Genomic DNA, 12,758 nt, shown 5'->3' on the forward strand with positions numbered 1-12,758 from the left:
AAACAAGAAATAGATGTCAAAGTGCTCCCTCCTCACAAAGATACACCCATGATGTAAACATAGACAGTCATAGACAGTTTAACTTGCCCCTTACAAAGATTTTTTTTTGTATTTTTTTTGTTTTTTAGCAGACTGACGAAATTCTGTGGTTATTGACTTAATGTAAAGTGTAAAAACAGGTGGACATTCAGAAATGACCCTTTTTAGGTGCATACACAGAAACAGGGGGCAAACAGTTTTCTGGATAATGATAACATATTAAAGAGTTTGCAAAAACACATTGAACAGTTGATGGTGTTTATGGGCGAACAAGACCTTAATTAGTTTAAGTAGGCCCCATTGTCCTAAAATTTGCATCTCAAAAGACACACTTGGGCCAGTGGGAAGAAAATGGTTAGCAACATTTTTAGCTAAATTCCCCTAATGTACATGCTCCTCTATCAACCACATGTGTATAAAATATCTACAAAGAAGGTGCCTTTTGAAATGCAGGTAAACTAGCATTTACATTTCCTATTATGTTTAGCATTTACTTTCTATGAATTCATGTTCCTTATTTTTATAACAATATTGAAAATCCATCAGAATGGCCATAACATTAAAATATGTAAAACTAGTATGCAGAAGCAGAGGACTACAAGGATTGTCGACAAGCAGTGCTTCAGGTACAGTAAGTACATTTTGATTTTAAAATCTTTGGAATCAAACTTTTTTCATTCACCCTTTATCAGATTCTTCAGAACACCTAAAATGTTCATAGGTTTTGGTTTCAGGTCATGTTAACATCCCACCCCATAAAAAGTAATAATGATAATAAACAAGGAGATAATGAGCGTGAACATTTAAAATTTTTAGAGGATGAAATGGTGTTTTTGTCAGGTTCCAAATGACATTAGTAAAGAGAAGCTTAAAAACCCTTTAGAAACCAGAGGGATCAGTCAACGGAAATGTTTTACCCACTGGCAGCTTCAGATTTAAACCTCAAGTGCCATGGCTGCTCTTTCATTTATTAATCTATTCATTCTGTTCAAAGTCTCAAATATTTAATGTTCTTTTGTCTTATTATTTTTTTGATTTTGAAGTTTTTTTTCTTTTTTTGCCATTTTTCTTTCTTTTTTATTTTTTATTTTATTTTATTTTTTTACTTTCTTTTTTTCCTTTTTTTTTTTGCTTAACAGTCAAGGAGTCAAAACAAGTTAAAAAGAGGCCAGCCGGCTGGGTAGAGCTGCATTCATCTGGACACAGTGGGACCAAATGTGCAATTTTACTAGCTGCTTAGGGGTGGTCCCAGAATATACAAAATATACAACCTGTTCCCCACCACACCTACTTGAATTGACCACTTGATATGGTCTGATGGTCAGTCTTTGGAGCAAAGACTAATTACTACTGTTTGAGTTTTATGTACATGGATACTCATTAGCTAAGCATTCATGGGTTAAATTTATTTTTAATGAGTCTAGATTTTATCAGTATAAGGTCAAGTTAGACCTGCAGTTCGCAGTGATATCCCAAGTGGAAAAAACACCAATAACCTGGATAAATGCCAACAATGTCTATCCATTAGGACCTCTTAATTATAGCTAAGAGTGTCCAATGAAAGGCCTTGATAAACAAGGAATTGTCTGCCTTTGACCAATAAAGGGTCAATATGGCAATATCATTTTGCTATAAGTGTCCTCCATTATCCAATGTCAACATATTTGGCTTTTTGTAGTTGATGTCTTCAGATACTCAAAAGAAAATATTTAGTACAAAATGCAGCTGCTCTGGAAATAACATCAAGTTTCTAACTAGTTATATCAATAGGAGTAGAAGTCAGTGATCAAGCACAAGATTTGGAAAGTTCAATGGGAGTAAGCTTGCCGCCCATTCAATGTTAGAAGTCAAGTCTAAGTTGCTGGTCCAATTCAAGCTAAAAGTGTCCAGATGGAGATTGAAAAGTTCCGTTATATACTTATCCATGAAAAGAATGTGACAAAAAAAGCTTTTGGAAAAAAAAGCCTTTTAAATGAAGCAAAGACTAAAATAACATGTCACTGAAACAAAATGAAAGGTTATTTAACCTTTGGAAGTGCGCACACTGGTGGTGAAGGGTACCCATATTTAACAGGCTCCCTCCTCAGTCAGTGTCAGTGGCTTTTACAAGTCCATAGTGCATAAGGTGTGCTACAGCCAACAGAAGTCAAAATAAATAAGGTTGCGGATTTTATGAGTGCTCCTCCATCCACATGATCTTCTGAAACACAGACCTAACAGTAGCTGTAATGGATTCATTATTCTGACCCCACCAGTCAAGTGGCAGTAAGGCCTAGGGCACCGAGTTAAAAATGATCTTAAGAGCTTTGTTATGAGGCCAAACCAGAAGACACCACATACTTGACAGAACAGAGCTTGGTAGAGCTAGAATTCTTTATAATTTGGAGTCCAAATATAAACCTGAACCACGGGGCTCATATGAGTTTTGATTTTCTAGTTTGAAACCAGTCTTTTTTCCTCCTAAATTACGTTTTTAAACAAAATATTAGTGCTACAACAATGCAACTCGAAGGTGACTTTATAGCAGCTTCTGAGTTTAAAAAAAGGTGGTTCTTCAATATCCTGGGTTCCAGAGTAACAGAAAAACTATCAGTATGGAGCAGTTCCTTAATCACTCAGCTCTCCAAAACTCTGTGCCTCTTAATTAGGCTGGGGGGTAAGGCATAACAAACATTATCTTGTATACTTGAGTGTTTGACGGTGCATGGACTTTGATATGGATTTTTGTGTACAAAGTTTTACATGAAGAAATGTTCTGTAACTCCTGCTATAACATGGGCAGAACCACTGGTATCCACTGCAATCCTTGGTCCTTTTAGGCTTACAAGCCATGACTGTTTTGAAATGTCCTTAAATATGTCTCTTCATATGCAGAGCAAGGTGGTCAGACCTGGAAAAGCACCTGCAAAAAAAAAAAAAAAAAACACATGAATGATATGTTGTTAGTCTATTCTTTTACAAAATGTAATTCATATATAAAAAATATATTGCAAGCATTAGTATAACCCACTGCACCCTTGGATAATAAATGTATTGACTTTAGTGAGAGGGCAAAAAAACTGATTTTGATAAATATTTTGGCAGGCAACTAGGCATGCCTGGGGCAGGTTATATAAAACAAAATTAAATGTTTTCTAAGTACAATAAAAGTTTTAAAAGACATAAATCCAACATTCTGTCCAGTTCTGGTTGCCAGTCCTCAGGAGGGATGTGTTGGAGCTGGAGAGGGTCCAGAGAAGGGCAACTAAACTAATTAGGGGATTGGAGGACCTTGATTATGAAGAGCGTCTGCAATCGCTTGATTTATTCTCCCTGGAGAAGAGACGTCTGAGGGGGGACATGATAGCAATTTTTAAATATCTCAATGGGGAATCTCAGCTTAGAAAAAAAGCTGTTTAGTCGAAGGGATTGCATGAGGACTCGGGGGCATACAATGCGATTAGAGGAGAAGCGTTTTAACCTCAGGCAACGTGGGGGGTTCTTTACTGTTAGGGCTACAAGATTGTGGAATTCTCTACCACAAGAGGTGGTTTCTGCGGGTAGTATGGTGGCTTTCAAAAGACTATTGGACGTGCATCTCAAGGATCAGAACATTCAGGGGTATGAGAGATGATTACAGCCACACACACCTACACAGGTTGAACTGGATGGACTATTGTCTTTATTCAACCTCACCTACTATGTAACTATGTAACTATGTAACATCAAAGTCTCAATACAGAATCTATACAATATCTGGTACAGGATCTATGGCCATGTTCATCTCATAAAACTTTTCTAAATTGCTGTTTAGATATGCTTCTAAACATGAGCTTGTTCATGTAAATAATCTTAGCTATATGTAATAAATATCTTGTTTTCATATATATGTAGTGATTAAATATGGTACAGTATACTGTAAATGCTTGGGCCTCCCGAGTCAAGGTTTTCTCAGAAATGAACACAACCTCTACAAATGTAATTTTGTGAGCAAAGACTCCACATTAACCACTTTCAGACTGGAGGATCCCCCCCCCCCTCAGCACTGTGTTACTTTAACGGATAATTGCACCGTCGTGTGAGATAAACACAGAGACGTGTGATCCTATATAGCAGGATCACATAGCCTCTGTGATCATCCAAGGGAGAAGGACGGATGGCTGTGTTTACCTCAGCCGACTGTCCTTCTCTGTCAACGGGGAGAGATCGAGAGTGTCAGGCAGCAATCGGAGCCGCCTGAAACACGCACCAGCTTCCCCGATGACGATCTGAGGTGGGAGCGGGCCGACGGCGCGCGCTCGCCCCCTAACTCTTCCCAGGCAAATGATTTACCAATACGTGGTTTTGCCTGGGAGAGCCAGCTTGCCGACGTATATATAAAGTATACGGTCGGCAAGTGGTTAATGAGGATAGTCATATGTACTTATTTTAGATGTAGACCATGTTTCCTAATATTGTTGCTCTGTGGGTTTTTTTTGTGCTAGCTCTAGCTCTAACTCACAAAGTGCATGCCAGACCACTGCAGAGAGTCCATTACCTACACCCAAAGAGCAGCAGTCCTTTTTTAGCAGCATGACTGTTTTATTGTGACTATTTGGCTATGGCTGTGGTTGCTATACCAGCTAAATAAATGGTAAGACTATAGTCACTTACCATTTCCCTTCACCTGGAAACTATTTACAGTGTTTTATTTAAGAGTTCAATTGGGCTTGAAGTCTGAACTCCCATCTTGCATACTTATTCCAGTTCATTGACTCACTGGGTAATAAATTCAGGATAAAGAAGGCACTCTTAAAAACAAATTACTGATAAAATGTCCATATTTCTATCCTCATGGGTTTATTAATGTTTGCTGCTTATCACTGGTTGAAAGGTTTGCCTTGCCATTGCACTTGTAAACATTGCTTTGTTTGTGGAGTCATTTGTTTAAATCCATAACCCTGTGTATGTGATTGGGAAATCACATCCTATTTCATTGGTAAGTAGCAAAAAAATCAGATAATGTACAATATTGAATAAAAACTGTGCATTTATTTCCTTGCTTAAAATATTGTAAAAAAAAAAGTATATGGTAATAACTAAAGTTTATACTATTTTTAAAAATCTCCTCCTTGTAAATGTTCTAATCTACTCTTATGCTGTAATGATGTCGGCCAACTAATATTAAAGCACCTTTAAAACCATCTGTTGAGGATCCATTAGCTTGAGACTGAAAGCTTCCATTTCCTAATGTCCTCTCTTTCCTCAGGCATTGCTTTAAGAATCTGGATTTTCCCTTTCCTCCCCTAACTAATGCAATTTATTTCATTAGGAAAACAATTAACAGGGTGCTGACTTTACCGTCAATTAGAAACTATGCAGGATGTGCTTTGAATATCAACACAACCCTTCTGACAGCTAACATCCACTTAGCTCTGCATTTATCCATTTTTCTTGAATAAAAAATAAACAACCACAATTTAATTTAAAACACTGAGTTGATAGACAATGTTAAAATCAAACTATTTTATTTTATATATTTAAATATATTCAGGTCATTAAAGCAAAAGCTTTTAAAAAAACATTCCAGTGTTCATTGGCGTGGATACAAGCATTCATTGTGAAGTTGTTGGGGTGTTATAGTTTTTTGGGTTTTTTTTACTTCTGATTTGCCCTTTCAAAAAAAAAGCAACAACATCCAGCCCAATGTTGCAATGGCAGTTGGTATCACTGTAGCATCCTGTGTGTCACCAAGTATTTTTAATAAAGTTACCATAATTAGCAGGCTTCTACGCACAAACCTTTGTGAACTAGTAATTTTTTAGCATAATAAGCTTACAGTGAACAAAAAATAAAAAAAAAAAAATGTGATACACCATTCCAATTCATCTATTACACAGTTATAACAAATCCAAAGTGCATTTTTGGTGTGTCATCTTTATGGGACAGTAGGCAGGAATTTTAAAACTATAACTTGAATAAATAATGCAGACACACAAGTTATTTTGGAAATTAATTGGCCGCGGCCATTTATTATTGGTTTTAAAATGTATTAACAAATCTCAAACAAAACACACTTTAACAACCTAGCCACTACGGCTCAGGCTGCCTAAATAAATCTCTCAGATAAAAAAGACTTAAAAGACTTGACATAACTTAATCAAACAACATAAGATAAAAACCGTCCCCCTTTGTAAATACAAAGGTGACCCACCACATAATAACAGCTGCGATATAAGGGGAGGGAAGAATGGGGAACACCACAGCTGTTGCCTTCGGAGGCAAATGAGCCCCGTTGAAATGGAACCCCCTTTATATAGGCCCCCCCAGGCAGTTTCAGAAGCTTCCTCAGCTGTCACGTGTCCCCGCAGGTGTGCCCTGTCACCTGCCAAGCCACGCGACCTCCTTCCTCATAGTTGGCTACCTCAGGTAACTAACAGCTCCTTCTTCCCGCCCTTTTCCCTGAGGAAAAATGGAGGGAATCTGAGTGACCTGAGCTTGAACTCCTTTCTTCTCGCCACTCTTCCATGAGGAAAATGGGCATATAACCGCCTTCCCTTTTCCTATCATACAATCCAATCACCTTTAGGTTTATGAACTACCTAAACTATCTGATTCATTTTTTCTAATAAGGCACATCCTTAAGGGCTGTACACAAATATGGGACGGTATCAGCCGATTAACTAGAAACCGGACGACATTTGGCCCATGTGTACGGCAGCTGGTCCAGCAGAGGCCTGTCTCGAAGGGGCATGATCGAAAAAGGTCTGAAGATCGGCACCCAATCAGCAATTTCAGCCAATGGCTGAGAGTGCCGACCAGTGTGTTCTGTCAGAACACAATAGCACAGCAGAGGAGATCGCTGTACTAACATTGGCTTTTTAGTACAGCGGCTCCTCCTGTGCTCTTCAGATTATTTTTTGTTCAGCCCTCTGGGTTGAATGAAAAAAATCTATTAGTGTGTACAAGGCTTAAAGTTTAGACTACATAGTTGTTTGAAGATCTATAGGAGACTTATAGTCAGATTGAAACGTGTGTGGTGAGATTTAGATTTACCAAAACTGTGATACGAGGACTTAACTGAATTACCCTAATCAATTTATTTCTAGTCAGGAAAGCCCGTGTGCTCCATAGTTGTTCATAAATATATAGGAGATTGTACAGTTAGTATTATGTGAGTAGTAATGAACTTTAGCATGACTCCTAGTGCGACCGTTAAAAATGTCAGATTAATTCTATATAGTTTTTAAATATTTACTTTGGGACCTCATCTTGTCATCTGAAGGCAGATCAAATGAGAACAGCTAAAAGTGACACTGGGTGGTCCTTTATTTTTATATATAATGTAATTCTGTAGTTCATGTTTAACCCACTCTTGAAACTTTGGCTTCTGTAAGTGCAAAGTCGTTTGGATGAACATTTATGATAACAGCAAAACATTAAATGGCTGTATAGTTTCCTCCCTATATGAATGGAACAATAAATGTTTTATGCATTGGTGGAGTGATGTTAAAGTATACTTTATACTTTATACATTAGTATTATATCTCTTTAAAGAAACCCAGAGGTCATAAAATAGAAATGTCTGTTCATTACCGTAATTCTTGACTACCTTCACCTCTAAAAACAGTTGCCACCTGTAGTGGAAAGTGAAATTGGGGCACAAAAAAAAACAATATTTTTCACTTTCTGCTATATAACATTCCCAATAAAAAAAATGTAAAAATCAAAATGTTTCATCATTTTATGCCAATTTGTATTCTGCTACATATTTTTGGTAAAAAAAATTCCAATAGGCGTATTTTGATTGGTGTGCGCAAAAGTTATCGCGTCTTCAAACTAGGGGACAGATTTATGTAATTTCTTTTTATTTTTTATTTTCTACCTAGTAATGGCAGCACTCTTTAGCGGGACTGCAACATTGTGGCGGACAGATCGAACCCCTAACTGACATTTTTGACACTTTTTGGGGGACCAGTGACATTACTACAGTAATCAGTGCTAAAAATATGCACTGTTACTGTACTATTGACACTGGCAGGGAAGGGGATAACACTAGGGGCGATTAAAGGGTTAAATGTATGCCTAGGGGGGGTTTTCTAACTGTGGAGGGGATGGGCTTATGAAATCAACACAGGGACCTGTGTTTCTAAATGGGAGGAACACAGGAACCCTGTGTTGATTGCTGACAGAACAACAGTCTTCTGTGTTTACAACAGCAGACCGCCATTCTGTTTCCACGGGGAGCGATCGCGGGTGCCCGGCAGCAATCGCGGCTGCTGGCCTTGCAGATCAGCTTCCCGCTGGCAAATGGGTAGCGGTATGGCGATTTGTGGGAACCTACCTACCTGCCCCTGTATATCTGTTGCGGCTGGTCGGCAAGTGGTTAATATGCTTCTTCTTGAGCCACTCCTTTGTTGCTTTGGTGGTATGTTTTGGGTCATTGTCATGCTAAAAATACCCATCCATGACCCATCTTCAGGTGGGCTACAGGGTCTATGTCATTTATTACTAAAGTAAAATAGACAATGAAAACCATTAACCCTTTTACTGGCACTGATGTATGGTGTATGTCGCTGGTAGCAGGAGACCACCACCCATAGTTTGTGTATATCTGACAAGCTAATGCACAAAAACATTGATTACGCTACACATTTTATATCATCACACGCACCAGAATGAGACCAATAATTCTAGGACCATTATTCACAGTTAACTCTAAACTGATGACCTATAAGGGCATTTAAAGCATCACCTATGGATAATATAGGCTGCCAAGGTTTGTTAGGAATGTATGCAAATTTAAGGTTTGACATGGTAGGTATTTATTTACTCGGTGCAACCTCATCTTTAACACCACATTCACACTGAAGCGGCACGACTTCGGGGACAACCTGTGAAGTCGCGTGCAGTGCGACTTGCACGGACTTCATAAAATGAATGTCAATGCAAGTCGCTCCAGGTCGCCCCGAAGTAGTACAGGAACCTTTTTCTAAGTCTGAGCGACTTGTGTCGCTCCTATTAGAACCGTTCCTGTACCACACTATGGACCGCGACGGTCCTTGACTTGTCAGGCTGACAAGTCGCCTGACAAGTCGTATTAGTGTGAATGGAGCCTTAAAGCGGAATTCCAGGCACAAAAACATTTTTTCAATGAACATACCCCCGGGACAGTCAGGGCTAGTACATTCCACAATGGCTAGCCTCTGATCTGTCCCGGTTCGCACTTACCTGCAAGAAGAAATACTCACTTATAAAATTTCTTCCACAGCGTTGCCTTCTCTGTTGTGGGCAGCTGAGGCCAGCACGATCCTCTTCTGCGTCCTCTTTCGCGTCTTCTCCCCGTCCCCTCTCGTCACTTCCAGCGCGGCGCCGCATTCCTAAACAGCTTCTGGGCATGCCCAGAAGCTGTTTAGCAGGGAATGCAGCGTCGCACTGGAAGTGACGAGCGGGGCCGGTGCAGGCGCATTGATTCCTGGGAGCGATGACGTTCAGCTCCCAGGAATCATTGCAAGCCGGAAGAGATGGCGCGGGCCGAGGCCGCAGAGGGAGGAAGTGACGAAAGGTGAGTATTTCTTTCTACAATTACAAGGTAAGTAAAAAAAAAAAATAATCCTAACTATCCAATTCCTTTTCAGGTGAAGCAAAGCAAGCGATTAGGTCGATTTTGTGCCTGGAACTCCGCTTTAATATTTTACAATATTGGGTAATATATTGCATTTAGTGCCCTATTATTACATTTAGTGTATTTTTACTGAAATTTTGTTTTTCATAAACCGTTTAGCTAATATCATGTGGCATAAAAATTGTAACTTCCACTATTTTATTCCCTGGGGTGTCTGCTTTCAGAAAATATATAAGGTTTGGAGGGTTTACGTAATCTTTAGGCCTAAAATTATTTTTTTAAATGTGCGTGCAAAAAAAAAAAATTCTGTCAATGTAAGGGTTAAAAACAAAATGGTTTACTGTAAACCACGGGCCATTTTTGTGCGTTCACCACTCAAAAACTAGGGGCCACAGACACCCTTTGGATCCCTGTAGGCATCTGTGTCAAGATGCACTGGGTTAGAAACCTAATTCATATAAGAACTATTCCTTTACGACATCACCTAACCAACAAGTGAATATTTTAATAATATTTTTACAAATTTTATAATTTTGTAAATGTATTTCTTACCCACCCTTAATTTATTGTACAGACCTTAGGCACATTCACTGTATATTGTTGCCATGGGGAAGCAGTAGATAGAGCTGAATTCAGTTAGTTGCACTTGTTTTCAGAATGTATGTATGTACATAGCATTACATTATCTGCAAGTCATCCGTGACAACATGAACTATATGAACATTTCCTAATGGATACAATGGATACACCAAGAAATTATACAAGCACAATGGGACAAGATATGTTATAGCTAAAAAGTTGATAGAATATTCCTATTCACAGCAGAATGCTTTCCTAGAATTACTGGTAATCCTTAAGCCCCCTTGAATAATACATTGAAAAATATGTTTGCTAACAGATAACAATAGTCTTTACAGCTATTGCATATAAAATGACAAGGTTCTGTCAAGGATGTTGAACATATAAATATACACAGTGAAAATGAGAAGAAGCTACATGATAAGGTAGTATGAAGCATCCATATTAACTATAGTTTTGTAGAACTCTATGAATACTGTATGGTGTGACCAGCACAAACGCAGAGCTATCCTTGTAACTATTTGTATTGTTTTTAATCTATTTGCATAGTTCATTTTTGTACAAATTACATCTGCCATTTTTTTTTTTTTTTTTTTTACCGTGTGTGTTCTTTTTATCATAATTTTTTTCTTATCTGCTTCTGTTAGAAAAGGCATTTGTTTTATTATTAATAATTTTAGTGCATTTAGTCCATTGCACATTTATTTTGCTAAAAATAGTAGATGCAGTTGATTCTGCATTTGGGCAGGCTGCCAAGGCTTTGAAGCTAATGTATATGTATCTTACATTACATTCACATACAGTATAAAACTCTTCTTACCACATCACTATAAATAAAAATATGCACAGGAAAGTGAAAAAAAAAATGATGCCTTTCACTGGGAAGTTCTCAAAATCTTGGGGCTGAGAGCTGCGATGGGCTCTTGCCGCGGTCAGTTAAATTCAGTGAAGAGGGAGAGTGGGGGGACGAGGGCTGAAATACACAATTAGAATTTCCCCTGAGAAAGACACGTGTCCCTGTGTCGATACGCGTAGGGGAGGGGTCAGGACGGTGACGACACCTAGGAACCAACGTGGAGCTGGAGGCTAGGTTTGTCTGGGAGGCTGCTGCTTAAACTGATGGTCCCAAAAACGATGTATCTTCAGATTGTGAACGCTTGTGTTGGTTTGGTGCGCTGCAAGCACCTGTAAAGAGTGACTACCTTGTGATCTTTTTTAATAAATGTAAATTTTGAAAGGGTATAAGCACTATTGGCTTTTTTTTATCTTTCATACATTATATCGGGATACTACAATCTGTAATGACAGGAGTCTAGTAGGAGGTTGGAGAAGTTGGATGTAGCCAATAGTGGGCTAAAAAGCTGGTTTGGATCATGCCTAACCACATTAAGCCTGCCCCGTGCACATTTACTGCGGCAGGCAGCCTCTCCTGCACGAACTGACGTAGCCCTATGTTGGTCGCACGTGTGGTGCTGGGGGGGGGGGGGGGTGTGGGCCGCCTCCCCCACTATGCAGCAGGGATGCTGATGCATGGGGCCACCGGGCACCCGCAATCACTCCCCGCTGAGAGAGAAGGATGGTCAGCTGTTGTGATTACAGCCAACTGGTCTTCTCTCTGAAATGATCACAGAGCGCATGTGATCCTTATATATAGGATCACAGGTCTCTGTGGTCATTTCACAAGCATACAGCTAGAAAACACTCCCCTAGGCTCACACTTAACCCTTGATCGCCCCTAGGTTAACCTCTTCCCTGCCAATGTCATTATTACAGTAATGGTGCATATTTTTAGCACTGATTACTGTAGTAATGTCACTGGTCCCCCAAAGTGTCAAAAAATGTCAGTTAGGGGTCCGATCTGTCTTTCGCAATGTCGCAGTCCCGCTAAAAATCGCAGATCGCCGCCATTATTAGTAAAGCTATACCGAAATAAAATTGATGTCCTTTTTTTCCCACAAAAAGAGCTTTCTTTTGGTGGTATTTGTTTACCTATGCAATTTTTATTTTTTGCACTATAAACAAAAAAAGAGTGGAAAAAACCCCAATATTTTTCACATTCTGCTATATAACATTCCTAAAAAAAAAAATTAAAAATCAAATTTTTTCATCATTTTAAGCCAATTTGTATTCTGCTACAAATTTTTGGTAAAAAAAATCCCAATGAGTGTATATTGATTGGTATGTACAAAAGTTATCTTGCCTACAAACTAGGCAAAAGATTTATTTAATTTATATTTATTTATTTTTTTACTAGTAATGGCGGCGATCAGCGATTTTTAGCGGGACTGCGATATTGCAGCAGACAGATCGGACACCTAACTGACACTTTTGAGGGGATCAATGACATTACTACAGTAATGAGTGCTAAAAAATATGCTCTGTTACTGGCAGGGAAGGGGTAACAAAGGGTTAAATGTGTGTCTAGGGGGTGCTTTCTAACTGTGTGGGGGATGGACACTCTGGATGAACACAGAGACCTGTGTTCCTAAATAGGAGGAACACAGGATCCCTGTGTTCAATACTGACAGAATAGCAGTTCGCCGTGTTTACAACGGCA

At 38.9% G+C, this 12,758-nt stretch overlaps 1 protein-coding gene across 2 annotated transcripts in view; it reads right to left on the bottom strand.

The window, feature by feature from the left end:
* Window positions 1-493: 493 nt before the first annotated feature.
* KLF7 (KLF transcription factor 7) overlaps window positions 494-12,758 on the bottom strand; it is a 237,734-nt gene continuing 225,469 nt past the window's right edge. For both annotated transcript variants that reach the window (XM_082262027.1, XM_082262026.1), the window contains exon 4: window positions 494-2,941. In XM_082262027.1, coding sequence (XP_082118153.1) covers window positions 2,890-2,941 — 52 coding nt within the window. In that variant the 3' untranslated portion in view covers window positions 494-2,889. The remainder of the gene's footprint in view (window positions 2,942-12,758) is intronic.

This window comes from Pelophylax lessonae (assembly GCF_965119305.1).
Source record: "Pelophylax lessonae genome assembly, chromosome: 6".
NCBI lineage: Eukaryota > Metazoa > Chordata > Amphibia > Anura > Ranidae > Pelophylax > Pelophylax lessonae.